We start from the raw sequence: 24785 nt of genomic DNA, 5'->3' as shown, positions 1-24785 counted from the left end.
CATTCTTAAACAATATTCATCCAGAATGTTCACAACTATTGAAGCTGACTGCCACTGATAATCTCTATGACATGAAGATAAAGAACTTTATCACACTTGTCAAAACGAAAGCCGGTGCAGATCTTTTTCCCAACAGCACGAAGGCTAAAAATGTTAGAATGATGTTAAATTTTGATGTTGAAGGCTCAGAGGAAAGTGAAAAAATGATGTATGCAGGGGCCCCGTCCCTTCAACAAGCGCAGCAGGGAGATCTCAGAAGGAGAGATAGGAGTGGAGACGTATGTTTTTACTGTGGAAAAATAGGACACTGGAGGAGGGAATGCAAATCAGCAGCACATAGGTCTCAACCACAAAACACAGGACCAGCTCCTGCCACTAGGCGTCAGCAGAGCTCTTACAGACAAGGTAACTGGCAACGCAGACAGGAATCACATCAAAATAATGGCCCCTTTGCACTTAGGGAGCAACCTTATAATCCACATTTTAATCCCCACCCATATGATAACGAAAGACTGGACCGACAATAGGGAGGCCCAGGTGAAGACGAGGGACAGTGTGAAGCACTACACACGATGCTGCATTTGCAATTGTCCCGTAACACAGAAAGCTTGCCCATGTTAGATATAGAAATAGGTGAAAAGATTTATTCCTTTTTAGTTGACAGTGGAGCCACTAAAAGTTCACTGTCTGGAAAATTCTATAGTGGGCCTGTTTCCTCTGTGTGCATCAACACCATGGGAATAAACGGAACTCTAGTGCAATGCCCCAAAACTCATTCTCTAAAAACACGCTGGGGCCCAAAACCAGATGAAATTACATATCATCCATTCATAATTATTCCAAACTCGCCTGTGAATCTATTAGGCAGAGATTTAATGGCAAAAATGAACTTGTGTATTTCATTTAACACAAAGGGTGAAATGTTTGCAGATACTGATAACAGCTATGTTTTCTCTGCCCTATGCACCGACACCATGGAGAAGGAACAGCCTCTGTGTCAGCTGGACGCCTCAGCGGAGAATGAACTCAATATCCATCTGACTGGTATCCCACGTCACACTCTGTGTCAAAAACATGTGCAAACACCGTTACCAGGTAGCCCCATGCCTGGAAGCCACATATTTGTTTCTCTCACACTGTTCAACAACATGATAACTGCTCACACCAGTGAAGGCCGAACAGTGGTTTTGTCACATAACTCAGACATAGGCTATGACATCACTGCACCATGTCGACACACAGATCTAACCTACCCCATACACTGTACTATCTCTGCTGTCACATTGCCAGCTGAATATCAAAACATGACATTATGGTCAAGAGGTGAGAATGATGTAGGATTTATCGACTGTACACCTTATCATGCTCAGCTGAAAAACAACAAGCCGGTATATGTCAAGCAATATCCCATTTCCGCTGAAAAAGCCGCAGCCTTAGACATCATCATAGGAGATTTATTGACAGCTGGAGTAATAAAGCCCACAGTATCTCCATATAACACTCCTGTCAATCCTGTGCCAAAGCCTAACAAACCTGGCGTATGGCGTTTCACACAAGACTTAAGGCAAATTAATGCAGTCATTATGCCTCTACCTCCTCTTGTCCCAGATGTCCCCAGCATACTGACATCTATTCCAGCAACAGCTACACATTTTACTGTGGTGGATTTGTGCTCCGCCTTTTTCTCAGTACCTGTGCATGAGGACACACAGCCGATATTTGCTTTTACACATAGAGATAAGCAGTACACATGGACTCGCTTACCCCAAGGCATGGTAGACAGCCCTGCGGCTTTCTCAATGGTGGTACGTGCTACCCTGGACGGCTTCATTCCTCCAGAGGGCTGTACTCTGATCCAGTATGTAGATGATCTCCTCCTCTGTGCTGAAAGTGAAAAACTATGTCAAACTGCCACACATGCTACTCCAGCACCTCCAACAGACTGGCCACAAAGCATCAGCAAAGAAAATGCAGTACTGTCAGACTTCTGTTCAATATTTGGGATTCACACTGTCTCACGGACAACGTTCCATGACTACAGACAGGGTCAAAGCTGTGACCTCCGTCCCTCGGCCCACTACACAGAAGGAAATGTTGTCCTTCCTAGGCATGGTGAACTATTGCAGACAGTGGATACCAGACTGTTCTTTTCATGACCACATTCTGCGTGAATGCTGCAAAAAAGACAAGCCTCCTCGAATACTGTGGTCCACAGAAATGACTGCCTCTTTCAATGCATTACAGGGAGCGCTGACCTCCGCCCCTTGTTTGGGTCTGCCTGACTCTGCCTGCGGTAGTTCAGGGGATGCCGGCCTGCCTGAGAGCAGTAGCAGCTTGCTCTATCATGATAAGGGACTGCGAGAAGCTCACACTCTCACATGACACTATTCTACACACCAATCACCAGGTCACGACCATTCTAGCAAACATAACTACACAAAATATGACCGCACAACGTCGCTCAGGTTATGAAGCTACACTGACTTCAACAGCAAATCTCACTATAAAAGCAAGCAGCACACCCAATTCGCCAGCACACTTACTTATTCGTATGCTGTGTTCCTCTGACCGACAGGATGGTTCAGACGACCCTGACGATCATGATTGTATGACACGTATACAGGAATCCACAGCACCACGCCCAGACTTAGAGCAGACACCAATCCCAGACTCAGTCATTGTTTATGTGGACGGGTCCTGTTCAAAACCAAATGACAACTCATTTCTTTGTGGCTATTCGGTGGTGACATTGCCTGACATCATACTAGAGGCTCACTCATTACCATTTCACTCAGCACAAAAAGCAGAGCTCATGGCTTTAATACGCACCTGTGAGTTACATGTGGATAAGCGGGTAACAATTTACACTGATAGCCGTTATGCATTCGGTGTGGTGCATGACTTTGGCACATTGTGGAGACAGAGAGGCTTCACATCTGCTGATGGAAAATCGATCGCTAATTCTGATCTTGTTCAAAGACTTTTGCAGGCTATACAGCTGCCATCGGCAATTGCAGTTGTTAAAACGAAGGGGCACAGCACGGCTGACACAGACGAAGCAGTGGGAAATGCTCTTGCAGACGTAACCGCGAAAGCAGCTGCTGCCTCACAGCAACCACCCAGAAAGGAAGTATTATCTTTGCCTTTACAGCTGCCACTTGTCGCACTCCCAGACTATTTAGAAACAAATGTTGACCTAAAATTCATACAAGAGCAAGCCTCTGCCTTAGATTACACTTACTGGGAAAGTAATGATTGTACCTTAGATAACAGAGACGGCTTATACAAAAACCTTGAGGGTTTGATTGCCCTCCCATCTTCACTACTGCCAATCCTTGTCCGCCATTTTCACGGTGTGAGTCATGTCGGACAAAGAGGGGTAATAGGAGCAATAAAATCAAGATTTGTAATCGAGAAAACATCACACGCAGTAAAAAGCATATTAGCAACCTGTCTAACATGTGCACGAACTAATGTAGGAAAACCAAAAGCAAAACATCAGCATTTACCACAACCAGATTTCCCATTTCATACATTACAAATTGATTTTACACACATGCCAGCACAAGGAAGCATCAAGTACTTACTGGTAATAGTGGACCAATTTAGTAAATGGGTAGAAGCTTACCCAACATCAAAAGAAACTGCAGAAGTAGTCTGTCAAAAGTTGTGCAATGAAATAATACCCAGATTTGGAATACCTTACCAAATTAACAGTGATAGAGGACCTTCATTCACATCAGAAGTAATTCAAAAGTGTGCTAAAACTCTAGCAATAGACTGGAAATATCATGTGCCATACCATCCTCAGAGTTCAGGAGTTGTAGAAAGAATGAATAGGACCATAAAAAATCGCCTGACTAAAGCAATGATAGAAACAGGAATGACCTGGATCAAATTACTTCCTCAAATCCTCTGTGAGATTAGAATGACTCCATCCGCAGCAACCAAATTATCTCCATTTGAAATAATCATGGGAAGACCGTTTCCAACACCATGGTCAGCCTCCAGAGGGGCACCGCTATTGGAAGGGGACATAGACACTGCATTGTCTGACTATGTTCATAACCTGGTAGAAACACTGAATAATAACTATCAGAAAGTTTGTCTCTCTCAGCCTTTCCCCTCCACAGTTCCACCAGTGGAGACAAGGAGATGCGGTGTTGGTGAAGTCGCTAAAACCAAGGGCACTCAGGGAGGCCGCGTGTTCCAGCCCCCAGACTGTACTTGCAGTGACGAGAACCAGCATCCTAACAGACGGACAACCTCAGTGGATTCATGCCAGCAGGGTTAAGACCAGCCCCACCAAACCACCTAAGGCGTCGGATCAAGTAGATGACGACTCAGGCGAGCCAACGCCCGGATCCAATACACCTACACACACACAATCACTGATTAACACACAACGCCTGAAAGAGCCACAGCAAGGTACTCGAACATCCAACAGGAATAAAAAGCCGAAAGTACCACACAATGTCTAACCTGATAAAGATAGACTCGTTTCATCCTGATAATGGAGAAAATGAAATGCCCATTGTCATCACACGACGCTTATACTGGGTCTCTCGAACCTGGGACCAGGCCAGGAGACGACTGAAGAACTGTGTTTTTTATATATTTAGGTTATTAATCATATCTACTGCATTAACCTTAGGATTTTTATTTACTATTTCGTATTGTAAAGTGCAACCCTGTTCACATTTCTGCAAGCCACATTCTCAATGATAACCCATATAGCTACCAGTACAGCTACTTCAATGTATTTGCAATTAGCACAAATTGATCCTGAGGATGTGCCAGATGTTACCAATGATGTTCCTGATGTGTATATTGAACATTAGGTTGTGAACTATTACATTTTATTATTTACTTTTTATATTATGTTATTACATTTGTGATTTTTCCTTTCTATTGAGTTATTATTTTTAAAAATAATAAAAGAGGGGAACTGTTAGGTATTTTAGTACCATGGTAGCATTTACTGGATATTGTTTTATAGTGACATTATGCAGGAAAACTCTGTCATTCAATAAGGCCCCTTTGTTTCAGTGTTTTTCTCTTTGACCCAAGAATTGATGTGTGAGAATCACAGGCTGGTCCAAGGTTGAAATACCACAGAGATCACTCCCTCAGCTACATTAGTTTCTTAATCTTTTAGACGCCTGTTGAAGGCCAAATGGTTTGTTTCAGATTTCACTAATGTAAGAACTCTTCGTTTTGTGCCTTGAAAATATGTCGCTGAGATAATCACAATTGTAGCTGAACTGATAAACTACACAAAGGATGCTTCTTCAGCCAAGGGCAGGAAGACGCTGCCTTATCTTGGTCTGTACTGGTTTAAACTGATAATCTGCTGTCTCATGAATTTTACCCTCTATATAAACTGTTGTACTTGTGAATAAAGTTGAGTCAATTTGGGAAGACAATCTGAAGCAGTCTCTGTTTTCTTGTTCTCCCAAGCTGCTCCCGAGCTCGTACTAACACGCTGAATGGCATGCTTGAATATTACTTGAGAATATATTTGACTGTGTTACAGACTAAGGGACATTCTCTGCTGATAGGTGAAGGTACATTCTCTGCTGATAGACGTCCACGCCTTGAAGGAAGCCGATCCACGGAGTAGGCCCTGGAAACCGTTTCCTTCAATGATAATTTGCGCACCAATTCCTCTGACATCGTCTTATTAATCGTTAGCTTACTATGCAAACATGACAAGTGAAATCTCCCGCAGCTTAAACATGTGAGAGGTTGATCGCGCAGAGAATCGCTGAAATTATGTGAGTGAGCGTGTAAAAGCATTTCAGTTCTGCTGAGCCAAATAAGACAGGTCAGGGTGAAGAAGTGACAGCCAAAGAAAAGCTTACCACAAAACGGAGAAGTTATGACAAATCAGACTATAAGGCAAAAAGAAAGTGCAGCTTTATGGTTTCATGGACAAAAGAATTTCTGTGGCTGCGATATGACGAGCTAAATAACCAGGGCTGCACATAAGTGGTCCGCAGGTGCGCATTCGCTGTCAAAATAAAAAACGCGCACAAGGGTTAGGGTTAAATTTAAAAACTGTACTTTTGAGTTAAAATATATATTTATAATTTTAATAAATGACAAATTAAAAATGCTTGAACATTTTTTTTGTATCGAAAAAATATCGAACCGTGACACCAAAGTACCGAACCGAACCGTGAATTTTGTGTATCGTTGCACCCCTAATATATATATATATATATATATATATATATATATATATATGTATATATGTGTGTGTGTGTGTGTGTATATATATATATATGTATATATATATATATATATATATACATATATATATATATATATGTATATGTATATATATGTATATATATGTATATGTATATATATGTATGTGTATATGTATATATATGTATGTATGTATATATGTATATATATGTATGTATGTATATATGTATATATATGTATGTATATATATATATGTATATATATGTATGTATATATATATATGTATATATATATGTATATGTATATGTATATATATGTATATATGTATATATATGTGTGTATATATATATATGTGTGTATATATATATATATATGTATATATGTGTATATATATATATATATATGTGTATACATGGAACGCCATAACCAAGTGGCCGGCATAGTGTACAGGAACATCTGTGCCGAGTATAACCTGGAAGTCCCGAGGTCAAAATGGGAGATGCCCCCAAGGGTGGTGGAGAATGACCGAGCTAAGATCCTGTGGGACTTCCAGATACAGACGGACAAAATGGTGGTGGCTAACCAACCGGACATAGTGGTGGTAGACAAACAGAAGAAGACGGCCGTAGTGATCGATGTAGCGGTTCCGAATGACAGCAATATCAGGAAGAAGGAACACGAGAAGCTGGAGAAATACCAAGGGCTCAGAGAAGAGCTCGAGAGGATGTGGAGGGTGAAGGTAACGGTGGTCCCCGTGGTAATCGGAGCACTAGGTGCGGTGACTCCCAAGCTAGGCGAGTGGCTCCAGCAGATCCCGGGAACAACATCGGAGATCTCTGTCCAGAAGAGCGCAGTCCTGGGAACAGCTAAGATACTGCGCAGGACCCTCAAGCTCCCAGGCCTCTGGTAGAGGACCCGAGCTTGAAGGATAAACCGCCCGCAGGGGCGTGCTGGGTGTTGTTGTTTATATATGTGTATATATATATATATATATATATGTATATATATATGTATATATATATATGTATATATATATGTGTGTGTATATATATATGTATGTATATATATATATATGTATATATATATATATATATGTATATATATGTGTATATATATATGTATATATATGTGTATATATATATGTATATATATGTATATATATATATGTATATATATGTATGTATGTATATATGTATGTATGTATGTATGTATGTATATGTATGTATATGTATATATGTACACAGCTATCCGCTCTACTCCACAGTTTGGAGACAGCAGAGCTCCTCCCCTCTGCATTTGCAGAAGTCTTTGTATTTGGAAAGCCTTCACAAATGCGGCCTCCGAAGGATGCTCCCCCTGAATTTGGACACAGCTTCTTCTTCTTTGGGGTTTAACGGCAGCTGGCATCCTTGTGCATGCAGTGCTACCATCTTCTGTTTCAGTCCGTTATTACACTCTTAAATCCTACTACTTATTCCTGTGTCTTTTGGGATCTTGCAAAGCTTTAAATAACGCGTTAAATTAGTCGTCGATGATTTTGATAGTCGACGTAATCGTGGCAGCTGAAGTTGATTAGGATTTGACTTTGGGAGGTGGGATTGGGCTGCTGCACTCAGAGCATGAGCTTGAGATAGCTAGATTAAGGACATCTACTCTGACTGACGTCTCCGAACCAGGAGTAAAACAAGCCCAACCTTCTGAAGTCTAAGCTGCTGGCTCTTATTTGCACACATGCTGACTCCAATAATTTTTGGCCATGTTGAACCTTCTAGCACTGCAAAAGTTTAAAAGCTCTTTGTTCCTGAAGTTTCATACACATTATTTGTTTTTCTTGTTTCGCAGAAGGGTCAGGATGACAGAAAACGACGTAGATAACGAGCTGTTGGACTATGAAGATGATGAGGTGGAGGCCGGAGGGGTTGGAGATGTTGGAGATGTTGGAGGTGCAAGTGACATGTCGATAAGGAAGGAAGGGGTGAAGGGCTCCTATGTGTCCATTCACTCCTCTGGATTCAGAGACTTTCTACTGAAACCTGAACTGCTGAGAGCCATAGTGGATTGTGGGTTTGAACATCCGTCTGAGGGTGAGTAACTGGTGCCAGGAGGAAAATTGGGAACTGGTACAACCGCTGCTGATTTTATTCACTTTTTTATCTTCTCTCTGTATTTGAAGCGTCTGATAAAGATTAATGCCAGTTCCTCCTTTTACAGAGCTGTGGTGGGTTGGTGTGTTGGCAATGGTAATTTTAGTTACATAACACATTTCATTATGCTCAAACTCGATGTGCTGAACACAGAAGATAAAAGCATGAAAATCTGTGTAGGTTTATGTGGTGGGGCGTGGACTGCGGTGCTGTGCGGATGCACCTGCACGGCATCCACAGTCAAGCCCGCCATGTTAAAACATGGGGACTCAGGGGTTGGTGGGGTTGTGGTGGTTTGACAAATGTTGAATAAAAATGGCTCAAAACACAGATCTGCGGTACCGCCGTGCCTTAATTCCACCACACTGGTGCCGAAACCCAGGATGTGGCACGGCAGGGTGCATCCGCACGGCACCGCAGGCCACGCCCCACCACAGTTTACAATCTAAATCATTGTAAACCTACAGTGAAAACAGCTAAATAGAATAGCCATTCATTGTACAACAAATGTATAGGCGCTCCACACCAGCTGTGCTGGAATAAAATGTAAATAGAGAGCAGGAATAAATGGCAAACATAGCCATATGTACAGTCTAGAGGAATATGTACAAAACAAGACTAAGGCACACATTGGAGAACAAAGTGCTTGGAAATGGTGCAAAAAAACAACAACAAAAAACATATGAAGAGATCTCAGCACAGGGTAATGTGCTCAAATTTCCCAGTTCTTGTTAAAATGCGAGCAGCTGCATTTTGCACCATCTGTAGACCTCTGAAACTTTTCTTTGATAGCCCAGAAAGAAGAGCGTTACAATAATCAATACGTGAAGACACAAGTGCATGGAGCTTTCCCTAGCTCCTTACCCTAATCATGACAAATGAATGCCTAACTACATCCTAATTGTAACCCTGACACTAAAACCACATTTTGAGTCTCATTGTAGGTCAGTCAGAATAAAAAGGTTTTAAGCCTGTTTTTGAACGTAGGCATACATATACAGTGGCTTTCAAAAGTATTGGGCCCCCTTGAACTTTCCCACATTTTGTCACATTACAGCCACAAACATGAATCAATGTTATTGGACGTCCAGGTGAAAGACCAACACAAAGTGGTGCACACGTGAGAAGTGGAACGAAAGTCATACATGATTCCAAACATGTTTTACAAATAAATAACTGCAAAGTGGGGTGTGCGTAATTATTCAGCCCCTGAGTCGATACTTTGTAGAACCAGCTTTTGCTGCAGTTGCAGCTGCCAGTCTTTTGGGGTCTGTCTCTACCAGCTTTGCACATCTACAGACTGAAATCTTTGCCCATTCTTCTTTGAAACAGCTCCAGCTCAGCCAGATTAGCTGGACAGCGTTTGTGAACAGCACTTTTCAGATCTTGCCACAGATTCTCGATTGGATTTAGACACCAGACAGGTCAGGGATAAAGTTATTGAGAAATTTAAAGCAGGCTTAGGCTACAAAAAGATTTCCCAAGCCTTGAACATCCCACGGAGCACTGTTCAAGCCATCATTCAGAAATGGAAGGAGTACGGCACAACTGTAAACCTACCAAGACAAGGCCGTCCACCTAAACTCACAGGCCGAACAAGGAGAGCGCTGATCAGAAACGCAGCCAAGAGGCCCATGGTGACTCTGGACGAGCTGCAGAGATCTACAGCTCAGGTGGGGGAATCTGTCCACAGGACAACTATTAGTGGTGCACTGCACAAAGTTGGCCTTCATGGAAGAGTGGCAAGAAGAAAGCCACTGTTAACAGAAAACCATAAGAAGTCCCGTTTGCAGTTTGCCACAAGCCATGTGGGGACACAGCAAACATGTGGAAGAAGCTGCTCTGGTCAGATGAGACCAAAATGCAAAACGCTGTGTGTGAAAACTAACACTGCACATCACTCTGAACACACCATCCCCACTGTCAGATGTGGTGGTGGCAGCATCATGCTCTGGGGGGCTTCTCTTCAGCAGGGACAGGGAAGCTGGTCAGAGTTGGTGGGAAGATGGATGGAGCCAAATACAGGACAGTCTTAGAAGAAAACCTCTTGGAGTCTGCAAAAGACTTGAGACTGGGGCGGAGGTTCACCTTCCAGCAGGACAACGACCCTAAACATAAAGCCAGGGCAACAATGGGATGGTTTAAAACAAAACATATCCATGTGTTAGACTGGCCCAGTCAAAGTCCAGATCTAAATCCAATCCAGAATCTGTGGCAAGATCTGAAAACTGCTGTTCACTAACGCTGCCCAGCTAATCTGACTGAGCTGGAGCTGTTTTGCAAAGAAGAATGAGCAAAGATTTCAGTCTGTAGATGTGCAAAGCTGGTAGAGACAGACCCTAAAAGACTGGCAGCTGGAACTGCAGCAAAAGGTGGTTCTACAAAGTATTTAGTATTTAGTATTTAGTATTTATTTATTTATTGTATCGACTCAGGGGCTGAATAATTACGCACACCCCACTTTGCAGTTATTTATTTGTAACAAATGTTTGGAATCATGTCTGATTTTCGTTCCACTTCTCACGTGTGCACCACTTTGTGTTGGTCTTTCACCTGGAAGTCCAATAACATTGATTCATGTTTGTGGCTGTAATGTGACAAAATGTGGGAAAGTTCAAGGGGGCCCAATACTTTCGCAAACCACTGTAACCTACCTCAGGTCAGCAGGCAGCTTGCTCCAAAGAACAGGACCACAGATGCTGAAAGTACCCGTAGACCTAAGTCTGGGAACAGTTCAGAGATGTGCATGTGATGACCTGAGAGTTCTGACTCTGAAAGACCCTGAGAAAGTATACTGGAGGGCAAACCACAGAGAGTTTTGTGAAATAATTAAAGGATTTTAAAGGTAACTTTGCATTGAACTGGGAGTGAAAGAAATGGCTTGAGTACTGGTTTGTGGTTGCTGCATCCTGAATGAGCTGAAATTCTCCTGCTCATGTGTTCTCCTTCCAGTTCAGCATGAATGCATCCCTCAGGCAATCCTGGGTATGGATGTGCTCTGTCAGGCCAAGTCTGGGATGGGGAAGACAGCAGTGTTTGTTCTTGCCACCCTGCAGCAGCTAGAGCCCATCACCGGTCAGGTGAGGTGTAGCAGCCAGGACAGAGCTAAAAGGTGTTTTATTATATTGTAACAACTGTCATTTAATTGCTTTTCTGCATTTATTTTCATTTTAGATTCTACTTACAGCTGATTTTTAGCTAATGAGCACATTTGTTCTGTACTTGTGGAGCCTTCATATCTAGATAAACAGGCTCAAAAACAAATCTGAAAGCAAACTCAGGATATTGCGTTGTGTCTTTTGTGTAAAATGCCGACTTTTACCTGGCAGTCACAGAGTCAGTTGACTCCATGATGTTGTGATTAGGGCTTTTCACAACTCTTGACTGACCAACTGCTAACATCCAGATGAGAGAAAAAATGTTTGAGTCACTCTTAATTATTACCATCCACTTGGCAGAACGCTTGGTAAAGAGTTGTGGGCTGTTTGAGTTTGAACGAAAGACTTGCAGTAGTGTGCAGGGAAAAAAGAACAGTGTACATTCAGATTTACAGATGCATCGTGTTTTCAAGGACCATAGTGCAGTAAATACATCCCATAGTGAATTAAGTTGATACTATATCTTAATCTTTGCCATTTTTATGTGCAGGTCTCTGTCCTGGTGATGTGCCATACCAGAGAGCTGGCGTTTCAGATCAGCAAGGAATATGAGAGATTTTCAAAGTACATGCCCACTGTTAAGGTAAAGCAGCTTGAACTCATACATCAGTTTCTCCCAGCTCAAACAGTATGATGTATGCTTGTTTTCCTGCAGGTGGCAGTGTTCTTTGAAGGGCTGTCTATAAAGAAGGATGAAGAGGAGCTGAAGAAAAACTCTCCTCATATTGTGGTGGGAACACCAGGCAGAATCCTGGCACTGACGCGCAGCAAGACGCTCAATTTGCGTCACATCAAACATTTCATCCTGGATGAGTGTGACAAGATGCTCGAGCAGCTTGGTAAGTGGCACAACCCACTTTTTAAAGCAAAATCAGATCCAAATATGTGCCAGTGTTTAAAACCAAGAAACAAAGAAGAGGATAAGATAACATTCAAACCAACCTCTGTCTCATTAGCTTTGTGGTCTCACTGTGGTAGCTTTGTGGTTTTTATGTATGGAGTCCAGTTTCCTTTCATATTGTGTGAAGGTTTCCTGCCTCCCTTGGGGAGCTTGCAGCAGTAAATATGAGTCTGTGGTTTTCCTGTAATGTGTGATTTTTATAAGGATCATGAGGTATCCATCTTTTCTTTTCCCAGGATAATAAAGTGTTTGACAGCTGACAACTCGAGGCCAAGGTGCTGGTGGTAGAAGTTATTGTACTGCGGGTGTGATTGGTGTGAGAATAAACAGTGAGAATAAACAGTAACGTATACATGACATATATCAGGGGTGCTCACACTTTTTCCGCATGTGAGCTACTTATAAAATGACCAAGTCAAAATGATCTACCCACTACAAAAATCCAAAACATATACTTATTTATAAATATATTGAGGATTCTTTATATCTACAATGTATATACATGCATAACCGCAATATCCAATATTTCACAACACAATTAACTATGTAAATTTTTTGTCGTTACCTGAGTTTACTCTGATGACTTGCACTGAATTGAATCAGCCAGGGATGCATAGTCCGGACAGTAGCTGCTGACGGCCAGGTTTAAGAGAAAAAACCGAGAGCTAAAAATTGGAGTTAACTCGCTGACTAGCTTGTCAGTTTTACTACACTTCGCGCCGCTGTTTGCGCATGCGCAGCGACCTAAGCGTCAGAAAAAATCTGATGTCATCTGACTGGCTTCCCTGTATCAATCAAGTGACGGGATGGATGATAGGCTGGCATCTATTTTTTTAATGCCATGCGATCTACCAATACTACCTTTGCGATCGACTGGTCGATCGCGATCGACGTATTGAGCACCCCTGACATATATCTAGCTAAATCTAAATGTACACAGTGGATTTCTCTGCTGTGCTTGTGTGACAACAAACAGAATAAAGCGTAAGAAACAAATTTCTCAGTTAAAGATAAATTTGGAGGATTGTGAAAGATCATGGCACCAGCGTCTTCCCACCTTTGTAGAGGCAGAGGGGGCAGCTAAACAAATGCAGCATGACTTTGTTGCTTTTATTTTGATGACAACTGCTACTTTTATTGTCGTAACCCTGCGAGGCGGGCGGCCTGGACACGCAAATTTGTGAAGTGATAACTCAAGGACATAGCGACATAGGGGTGTGAAATTGATACCACTAGGGTATCTAATAAAACACTGAGGGCTATCAGTCTTTCCCTAATAAAATTTAATGAGGCGTCTGTGATTTGGAGCACAAACTGGGCGTCATCAGGACGCTACAACACAGAGCGAACACCATCCCCACAGACACAGCAGCCAGGGAGGCAGAAGAACATCAAGAAGGCCCTGAGTAAGTGTGGTTATCCCAGCTGGACTTTTGGCTCCTAAAGAAAGCTCCAGCTGATCCAGGAGAGAAGGACAACCGCTGCCCAAGAGAAAACCTGTAGTGATCCCGTACGTGTCAGGAGTATCGGAGCAGCTGAGACACATTTTTTCTAAACACCGGGTCTCTGTGGCTTTTAAACCTCAAAACACGCTGCGCCAAAAATTGGTCCACCCCAAGGATCGGGTCCCCCGACACAAACAGAGTAACATAGTGTACGCTGTTAAGTGCAGGAGGACTGCCAGGATTTATACATCGGGGAAACCAAACAACCTCTGGCTACAACACAGCAGAGCCACCTCGTCAAGCCAGGACTCTGCAGTCTATGCACACCTACAGGCCAGTGGACACTGTTTCAATGATGAGGATGTAACATCCTGGACAGGGAGGAACGCTGGTTTGAGGGCGGAGTCAAGGAGGCCATTTACGTGAAAAGGGAAAGACCATCTCTGAATGGAGGAGGGGCCTAAGGGTGCATCTGTCACCATCTTACAATGCTGTGATTGCAGCCATTCCCCAACTCTCTGTGAATGGTACTCATGGCCATTGATCAGTGGTCTTTGATTAATGGTCATTACCTCCCAGCCCATTGTTCACCCACCAATAGTTTCCCTCATTGTGTAAATGTACTGTTTATAAGGTTGGAAACCTGCAGTCAGCTGAGACCGAAGAAGTCACTTGGACGAGTAACGAAACGTTTCTCCCACAAAACGTCCAGGTGAACGGAATCAACCTTTGGGATTTACTTACCTGGATGATTGAGCATGCATCAAAACTCTGACGATAATAATCCACGCCTTTTTTCTCACCATGGCACGTGTGGTGAGGGACATGATCAATAGTGGGTCAACAACCTTCTTAACCTCCTAGGACCTGACGTCCACATATGTGGACATCACATTTTGGGTTGTCTAGACCAAAATACAAAATTTTGTTCTACAAGGGCCCGATATCCACTTATGAGGACGTTATACTGCCACTGTTCTATCCAAATGTAAAGCAAATGTCCTCATATGTGGATCTAATTTATCTCAGAAACAAAAATCAGGTATAAAAAAAAATCTGGGAATTCTTTGTTTTTACATCCATTGGGTCCCAATCAGCCCAAATAGCAAAGAAAAATTAAAAATGCATGCCATGAAAGAGTTCGGGCCTTAAGAGGTTAAGGGACAACTTCCACTAAGGATTAATACCTGGGAATCTCCACCATTTTGTTTTATAACTGAAGAAGCTTCTCGGATGAGACGTGAAACATCTTCAAGAAACTTAAAGAAATCCAGTTGCTTTCAGTTCAGTTTTATATATACAGTACGAGATGACAACAACAGTCGCCTCAAGGTGCTTTATATTGTAAGGTAGACCCTACAATAATAAATACAGAGAAAAACCCAACAATCATATGACTTCCTATGAGCAAGCACTTTGGCGACAGTGGGAAGGAAAAACTCCCTTTTAACAGGAAGAAACCTCCGACAGCTGTGATTGGTTGGGGTGAGAGAACGAAGACAGGATAAAGACATGCTGTGGAAGAGAGACAGAGGTTAATAACAAGGATGATTCAGTGCAGAGAGGTCTGTTAACACATAGTGAGTGAAGAAGAAACACCCAGTGCATCATGGGAATCCCCCAGCAGCCTACACCTATTGCAGCATAACTAAGGGAGGATTCAGGGTCACCTGATCCAGCCCTAACTAGAGCAGGGCGATATGGCCGAAAATATTTATCACGATATATATTTGAAAATTTGTGATAACGATATAACTGATGATATAGTTACTGCGAGACAAAATACAACTCCACAACTTTACTAGTGCAAAAAAACCCATCCATTTATTTTCACTTAAACAAGCAGCTGTTTTTTATGTGCATTAAAGCTATATACAAATTTAACAGTGCAAATGCAAATTTGCTGACATATGGGCTGACATATCCTGAGCATAACCATGTATAATATCCACTGAAGTTAAAAAGAGGTGCTTTGCTACATTAAACTGCAGTGTGCCAAATAAAAAAAGTCTAATGTGTATTTTTCAGACCATAAGGTGCACGGGATTATAAGACACATTAAGCAAAACAAAGCAGTCAGAGAAATCAAACTTTATTCAACTCATTCTTCTTGCTTCCTCCACTTCTGTACCATTGATTCATTAATGTTGAATTCTCTGGCAGCTGCTCTATTCCCATGTTGTTGCAGTATATGAATGACTAACCTCGTATTGTGGATGGATTATCTCAGTTGTTCTCCTGACTGAAGTTTGGTCCGTTTACAGCATCCTGCCATGCGATTGCATTTGTCTCTAACTATCAGGAACCTTCACGTTAACTTTTATCGAGTGCAAAAGTGTTAGCGTTCATCCTCCAGCTTCACTGTGTTTGTTATGCTAACATAGCTGTGTCGCTAGCGATCACGTGGCACATCATTATATACCAGCTAGCCCAACTTCAGTAACCCTACAAACGTCACTGCTGTTTAGTTTCCTGTCTTAATATATGTTGGAAGTGATAGCAGAGCTGTACGTTTGAATGTTTCAGAAATCTCTCAGTCGGAACATGCTATATCATGCTTAGGTAACTAGCGAGCTAACTTCCTGCTAACTTCTAACTGTTAAATGTCATAAATTCTGTTTTCATGGATGCCTGGAAGTTAAACTTCATAGTTACACCTGGTAAAGCAGCAACGCTGATCGTTTTATTAAAGATGAAAGAATTTAGACAGTTTTTAACTCTCAGTGATGCAGCAGTGTTCGTTTGACTTTGGGACCTGAAGCGGACGAAGTTTAGGACCCAGATTACTCCCAGATTTACGAGCATCTTAGTCCGACAAATACGGCAATAACGACGACCCGCTTGCATGTTCTACAAAAAAATGTGCTTTGTTGTGTATCTGAGGGACAAACACCAAACCAGTTCCACATCACTGAAGTTGCACCATTTTTACAAACCAATTCTGGTTCATCCGTTTCACTCAACAATCGGCCATATGCGTATGAAAACAAAGGAACTGCGCATGCGCGTTTTACCCATATTCTATCGCGATATTTCATTTTCTTATCGTTGCCTAACATTGTACCGGTAATACCGTGAACGGTATAATATGGCTCAGCCATAGCCCTAACTATATGCTTTAGCAAAAAGGAAAGTTTGAAGCCTAATCTTAAAAGTAGAGATAGTGTCTGTCTCCTGAATCCAAACTGGAAGCTGGTTCCACAGAAGAGGGGCCTGAAAACTGAAGGCTCTGCCTCCCATTCTACTTTTAAATACTCTAGGAACAACAAGTAGGCCTGCAGAGCGAGAGCAAAGTGCTCTAATAGGGTGATATGGTCCTACAAGGTCATTAAGATAAGATGGGGCCTGATTATTTAAGACCTTGTATGTGAGGAGCAGGATTTTGAATTCTGGATTTAACAGGAAGCCAAAACAGGAGAAATCTGCTCTCTTTCTAGTCCCTGTCAGGACTCTTGCTGCAGCATTTTGGATCAGCTGAAGGCTTTTCAGTGAGTTTTTAGGACTTCCTGATAATAATGAATTACAGTCGTCCAGCCTGGAAGTAATAAATGCATGAACTAGTTTTTCAGCGTCACTCTGAGACAGGATATTTCTAATTTTAGAGATGTTGCACACATGGAAGAAAGCAGTCTTACATATGTGTTTAATAGCTCCTTAGATTACTATGACCTGGATGACCGAGAACCTACGTAGACTTAGCAGCTCTTAGGGTTTATTTTTCTCAGTGTAACAACAGTTTTAGATGTTGGGTGATATGATTGTTCAATACTGTACAAAAACTTTAGGAATTAATTGTTTCAAATGTGATGTCATAGATTTCTTGGTGTTTTTGACAATTCATTTGCTACGAAGTGAAGCAAAAATGTTTTCTTTTGAAGGGCCTTTTACATCGGCCGTGCGCTGCACTCACTGCTTGTCATTTCAAAACGTGTTTCTCTGAGGAGAGTTTGTGTCCTATTATGTTCAAATGTTGATAAAAACATGTATCGCTGGTTCATAAAGAAGAAAACTTTGTAACTATCCCAGCTGGTGAAGAGTGTGTTGTTTCCACAACACTGCTTCTCTCTGAGGTCTGCAGAACCTGCAGCAAACAGTTCACCAAACTCTGATACGTACAGAATGTTCTCCTTCATCATGTGGTTGAACTCAGCGCAGCAGTACTCTTCGTTTCTGTTCCTCGCACAACAATACGTCACAAGTGTGCATGTGCTGTGCTTTGCTCGGTGCAGCGGGAAATCATTATTGTGTGGCACAAACAATAGACACAAATGGGTTCCAGAGTGCAGCGCGTGCATATGTGAAAGGGCCTTCAGTCATCATTATTGAATCTTTAGTCACTGCATCTAGATGAGTTTGTAATACGCTGTAAATAATGCTCTCTTCCTTAGACATGCGCAGAGATGTCCAAGAGATTTTCCGTATGACTCCCCACGAGAAGCAGGTCATGATGTTCAGCGCCACCCTGAGTAAAGAGATCCGTCCAGTCTGCAGAAAGTTCATGCAAGATGTAAATACGCCTCTTCACTTTCATCTGCCATGCCTCTTCCCGCTCCCTCCACACCTCCACTACTCCTTCGCCTGCTGGAACAGTGGGTAACAAAGTCCAAGTCGATGTTCAGCCTCCATGAGTCCAAGTCACAAGAAAGAAGTGTGTGTGTGTGTTTACTTATCTTTCTGGGGACCAAAAAGTGGAGTTTTACTATACTTGTGGGGACTAACAGCTCTTATAGGGACAAAGTTCCCGTCCCCACAAATTTGAAGGGATTTTCGAGGCTCAAAATCTTGTTTTAGTGTGAGGGTCACAGTTAGGTCATGGTTAGGTGTAGGCTGAGGGTCAGGCATTCATCTTTGATGGTTAGGGTAAGGGGCTAGGGAAAGCATTATGTCAATAAGATGTCCCCACAGAGATATGAAAACACAACTGTGTGTGTGTGTTACCTATACCAAAGCCTACCCTCCGTCTCCTCGCTGCTTCCTTTTCACTTCCACTGTATTATGATTGGTGTTCTCTTTGTGTGCTCTTCCCTGAATCTTGCCAACCTCCCTTTCAAACTCCTGCCGGTCCAGCCGATGGAAATCTTTGTAGATGACGAAACCAAGCTAACTCTGCATGGGCTGCAGCAGTACTACGTCAAGCTGAAGGATAATGAGAAAAACAGAAAGCTCTTCGATCTCCTGGATGCACTAGAGTTCAATCAGGTACCCACACCATACTTTCCCCACAGTGTAACCCCCCCTGTGGACATTTTTGTTTTGTCTGTTTGCTTTTCTGTTGATGGGAATTAGATTGCTGCGTTTTATGTTCATGTCTTACAAGCATGTTACTGTGGGACACACTTGCAGATCCTGCTAGAGAAGCATTAGTTATTTCAAAGATCAAAATAAATGTTATTTATGCTACTTGTGTGCAACCCCTCAGCTCATCAACTTCCTGAAACCAGGCTCTATTCTTCTTCTGATTGGCTACACCTCTCAGAAAGAAGGGTTAGGGTTAGGCTGTGTGCCAGAGGACATCTCCTCACATTTACAGTTAAAGAAATACTTAATAAGATATGTACAGTATGTGTGTGTACAGACAGAAAAGTATAATGGTCCTCTTAAAGGCCTTACTATGCTTCAGTGTGAGGGAGCGAGGGAAACAATATACTTTGCTCATGTGAGTATGTGAGGGTCCACCAGAGTGAGGGGTGCGCCCACCCAGTATTTGTTAGATATCAGCCCAGTACAGACTTTAATACCTGAATCATGTATATTTGACAACAGGGCCAGCAGTTCACTGGAGTTCTGTCGTTACCATGTCAGCAGCAGAGTTAACAGAACGTGGAGGAAACCAACAGGACAGCAGTGTCATAACTGCTAATCCAACAGGTTCTGCTTGTGCAGTTTGCGAGCTTGTCACTGAACAAAGAAACAAGTCGAGCGCTAGTGAGTGTCAAAAAGCATGGCTGACGGTGCTGTCCTGTTTCTCTGTCTCTTTTGTCCTGGTGTTGTTCTACATGAAAACTTTTTGATTCTACTTAGAGTAAAGTAATAAATAGCTGTTAATGATCGATTGTCTCCAAGTGCAGACGAGGGGCGCACACAGTGAAACAGACACACACAGGAAGCCGACAGGACTTAATGTCCACTGTAGCTGAGTGATTGTGTCGCTGTGCTGCTCAGGTGGTGATCTTTGTGAAGTCCGTCCAGCGTTGTGTAGCTCTGGCTCAGCTGCTTGTGGAGCAGAACTTTCCAGCGATTGCCATCCATCGAGGGATGCCTCAGGTGGAACGGTAACTGAGAGCGGTGACGCCATAAATGTTTGTTACTATTTTATTACTCCAGACAACACTGAACTGCCATGTTGTGTTCACTCTACTTGTTCTTTTGGCAGAGGATAGCAAGCTCAGTGTGAACCTTTAGGAAATGGCTCAAATGTAATCAGCTGACAGTGAGCTTAGCTCCATGCAGCTGCAGTCTCTTTCTTGTGGCCAATTTGATTCAGTTTTATTTATATAGCACCAAATCACAACAACAGTTGGTACTTTATTTTGTAAAGTAAGGACCCCACATCTTTATGCTTTCTACTATATAATAATATTATGAAGAAGGAAGCAGGAGGCTTTTATTTTTTTCACTCTCAGACACTTTTATTTTGTTAAATTAATGCGTTGTGATGATTATACCATCGCAAACATAACTTTTACTGGTAAGTGAGGTCATTCTTTATATTAGGTAAAGCATTAGTTCTTATGGTGTTGTGTGCTCTAAGATGCAGTGCTGTGCAAAAGTCTTGAGCCAACCATTGTTAAGACAATGGTGCTGTCATATATTGAAACATGCAAACATACCGTAAAAGGAAATATAGTACATTAAAACACAGTCTGTACAGGTCTGACAAGATTAAAAGCCAGAATCCGGTATTCTTCAACACAGTCTGATCTCTCTGAGACAGCTTCCTTTATGAGTACTCAGGAGCAGTTCTCCAGGCTTCCCAAAGGACATTCAAAGGTTTGGGGAGGCCATGACTGACTGTCCTGTGTATGTTTTTTATATCCAGGTATGTTTTAGTGCATTGGCAGTGTGCAAGAAAGCACTTACATAGAAACAGCATCGAAGAAAATGCTTGTGTGAATGAGGCAAGTTGTGTAAAGCGCTCAGACTAGAAAGGCGCTCTATAAGAACCAGTCCATTTACCATTTACTATCATGATTTAGCTCCATTATAAAATAACTCAATTGTAAATATCCAGAATATTACAGAGATTAAATATATATAACTGACATTTTACTGTAAAACTTAATTTTGTTATTTTCACTGTAGAGGATGTGCATTAGATGGAGAGTGATATCCACAGACAGGAATGACTTCCTGTGTCCTTTAGTGGTGCATTATGGGTAATCTTAGTCTCTCAGTGACTGACCAGCTCATCATGAGTGGGTGGGAGGTCCAGCATTGTCCTGACCTTGGACAACATCCGCCTCTCAGACACCACCTTATTAAAGTCTAGCTCCATCCCCACAACATCACCCACCCTACCTTGTTTTACCGATGGCTGTAGACACTCACTGTTGGACCTCCTGATCCTTTCCATACATATTGATGACCACAAATATTAGCATAGTGTGCATTGGGTCCTTCACAAAAATTTGAGGAAACTGTACGAGTGACAGGATGTCTGTTGGCATCTGAAACCCTCAACCTGCTGTCCCAGCAAGCAACAGCACAGAGGATAGCACTGTCCACAACAGACTCATAGAAACACCTGTGTGTTGTCCGACAGATGTTGAAGACCTCAGAGACGACTCTGGCCCTTCCTGTAGAGTGCAGTGGTGTTTTTAACCCACTACAATTTATTATCAGGTGTACTCTGAGGTATTTATAGTCCTGCACATCGACCCCCTGGATTGAAACAGGGGTCACAGGTTTCCCGGTCCTCCTAAATCGGTTGGTCTTTGCTACGCTGAGTTGCAGATGATTCTGCTCGACCACAGCCCAACACTCATCACCCTCACTGATGCATCCAACCACTGCAGGATCATCTAAAAGTAAAAGGTCTGTGGTGTAGATGGTGAAGAGGAAAGGGGAGAGGACAGTCCCTTGTGGTGCCCGTGTTGCCGATCACCTTGTCAGACACACAATGTTGAAGACGCACGTTGTGGTCCTCCTGTCAGATAATCAACAAGTCCACAAAGCAAGCTCCATATAAATAAGCAGCTTTGATGTGGAAGAACTTGACTGGCCTGCACAGAGTTCTTAGCTCTGCCTGACAGAACACATGACTGTACACTCAGCTGCTCCTCTGTCTCTGCGCCTTCCACTCTCTACACCCATGGACTTAGCGTGCTACTTAAATAGGGAAAGACAAGGTGGAACAATGAGGAACAGCTGTGGCCTTCAGCCTCCTCCAAGCACTGCTCCACCCCTCCCCTGCAGCTGAGCCAGAAACCACACCCTGTCACAAACACCTGTGGGATAAATTAAAGTGGAGACTACGAGCCAGTCCTTCTCATCCAGCATCAGTGTCTGACTGATGTCGGTGACCAAAAATCCCATAAATACACTCAAAAAAAGCTGATGTCCAAGAAAAACTTTGAAAGTCTTTCAGGAAGCTGGAGAGCTGTTACTCAAGACCACTTCAAAAATTCCAAGAAGGTCTGTGTCATTGGGAGTAAAAAATGTAAAGACATGAGTGGGGACATTTGCACAGTACTGTGAGGATGTTGATCAACTCAGCAGCCCAATACACACATAATGAAACTTTCAATGTGAGGATATGTGACACACAGACTAAGCTTCACTTATTGTCCTCTGTAGTTTGTCTCGCTACCAGCAGTTCAAGGACTTCCAGAGGCGAATCCTGGTGGCCACCAACCTGTTTGGACGAGGGATGGACATTGAGAGAGTCAATATTGCCTTCAATTATGACATGCCAGAAGACTCTGACACTTACCTTCACAGGGTGAGACTATCCATGTGTTGTTCACCTGACAGGCTAAAAGAGTAATAGAAATATATGTGAAAGCTGCACAAGGTCATATTTGTGACTTATTGGATGATGTACAAATACATATTTAAGGAGATGCTGAGGAATCTGAGCTCTTTATTAGATAGACACAGGTGTGAGGCATTTATTAATGTTATAATCAGCTGAGCAGGTAGTAGCTTATCCCAAGAGTGGCAAGGAGGGTCTCTGTCCTGCACCCAGGCTGGAAGGAAGTCTTCTGTTGAAAGAGGACTTCATAGGACAAACACGGGTACGGAAGAGAAAAGGCAGATCAAATACTCTGGGACAGCATTTATTCACTAACATTAACCTATGCCAGAAGAACACGGAGAGGGCTTCTATCAAAGCCATACTATATTGTCTTATACTTATCCTGTACTGTGATTAGTTTGCCCTACTGTGCTGTAGTCTGTGATCCTGACTGAGTAATGTGGTCAGCTGCACTGGTGTCTTGGTGTAGGTTGCTCGAGCAGGCAGGTTTGGAACGAAAGGCCTGGCCATCACATTTGTGTCTGATGAAGGTGACGCCCGCACGCTCAACGATGTCCAGGACCGCTTCGAGGTGAACATCGGCGAGCTGCCGGAAGAGATAGACATCTCCTCGTACACTAAGTCTTCTTTTGTTTCTTGAATTATTGTAAGGTTCATCCAAACTAACAGCACTGTGTGCGTGTGTGCGCGCGTGTGTGTGCGTGTGCGCGCGTGCGTGTGTGTGTGCGCGCGTGCGCGTGCGTGTGGGTGTGCGCGTGTGCGCGCGTGTGGGTGTGCGCGCGTGTGGGTGTGCGCGTGTGTGCACGTGTGTGCGCGCGTGTGTGCGTGTGTGTGGGTGTGCGCGTGTGTGTGCGTGTGGGTGTGCGCGTGTGTGTGTGTGTGTGTGTGCGCTCCTGCAGTTGAACCAGCACGATAAACGAGCCGGACGCTCCAGTTGGACTTCGATTCACTTTGCAGTTTTACTCTGATGGAAGATGCAGACTGTGTTTGTATGAAACCTGGCATGTCCAACAGCAGATATTTACCCAAGCCTGTGCTTATTGAAAGGAAGAACGCAGGGGCACAGCTCCCTCTGCAGGAATGATTCAGAATAGACTTTGTATGATATTATTTAAGTTTCTAATGTCGGTATTTGTTAATATATAATTCAAGTTATCTGGTTTTCTAGGTGTGAGTGGAAGTACCAGAGGTAGTTTAGTACTGACAGTAGAAAGGCACTGTTTACTGCTGTGGATTAATAAAGTTTGCCTGGTAAGGTCTCCTTTATTCTTTCTTTTCCTTTTTTAAATCCACATCCACACTCGTGCTGTTGGGATACATGCACAATGTGTTTGTTATCGTCTGACACTCAGACTTGTCAGGATGGCAGCACAGTTTTCTTTAAAACCTCTACATACCATTAACGGTGCTTTCACCAATATTCACGGCATAGGTGTAAATGGAGCCTGATAATATCATGCATGTGGGATTTTTAACTGCTGACAGGAAGTTTGATTCCTTCTCTAGAGCACACACCCATCCATCCTTTCCAAAAGGAATCTCTTATGTTTAATATCATTTGGAGTTAAAATGAGATTAGATTCGTGAGTCTTTGTGATTTTACTTTCAACATGTTAGTATGATCTGTTGTATATTTGTTTTTAAATCCAAGCCTTGTTGAAGACAACATCTTGGACCATGTATACTTGTGAACAGCACCTTTTAAATTTGAGTATCTGACAGTCCTGCATGCAAAGGTTTTTTCACAGCGCGTCGGCCACCTTAACTCCATGAATCAACTGAATAACTGAGGAAGCTGAACGAAGACGTCTCATCACAGCTCGTTTGGCACAACACACAATAATGTCTGTATTTTTTTCATTCTTTAGACGTGGTCTGGTCACATAGGGTGTAGTGCCCTGTGTGCTTTTTAGTGTGATCTTCAGTCAGTGCAGCTATTACGCTCCA

The 24785-nt window shown here is 42.7% G+C and overlaps 1 protein-coding gene across 1 annotated transcript in view; it reads left to right on the top strand.

Moving 5' to 3' along the window:
* ddx39b (DEAD (Asp-Glu-Ala-Asp) box polypeptide 39B) overlaps positions 1-24097 on the top strand; it is a 30071-nt gene extending 5974 nt beyond the window's left edge. Inside the window, exons 2-10 of the mRNA XM_085263191.1 lie at positions 8056-8297; positions 11310-11437; positions 12006-12098; positions 12171-12354; positions 18250-18368; positions 18929-19060; positions 20024-20133; positions 22658-22802; positions 23308-24097. Coding sequence (XP_085119317.1) covers positions 8056-8297; positions 11310-11437; positions 12006-12098; positions 12171-12354; positions 18250-18368; positions 18929-19060; positions 20024-20133; positions 22658-22802; positions 23308-23478 — 1324 coding nt within the window. The 3' untranslated portion in view covers positions 23479-24097. The remainder of the gene's footprint in view (positions 1-8055; positions 8298-11309; positions 11438-12005; positions 12099-12170; positions 12355-18249; positions 18369-18928; positions 19061-20023; positions 20134-22657; positions 22803-23307) is intronic.
* The last annotated feature ends 688 nt before the right edge of the window (positions 24098-24785 follow it).

Source organism: Mchenga conophoros, linkage group LG22, assembly GCF_057382185.1.
Source record: "Mchenga conophoros isolate Kocher_MC1m ecotype Shallow Benthic linkage group LG22, M_conophoros_male_GT1.1, whole genome shotgun sequence".
NCBI classification, from domain to species: domain Eukaryota; kingdom Metazoa; phylum Chordata; class Actinopteri; order Cichliformes; family Cichlidae; genus Mchenga; species Mchenga conophoros.
The sequence above is the reverse complement of the archived record's forward strand: the minus strand, read 5'-3'. Positions and strand labels throughout refer to the sequence as shown.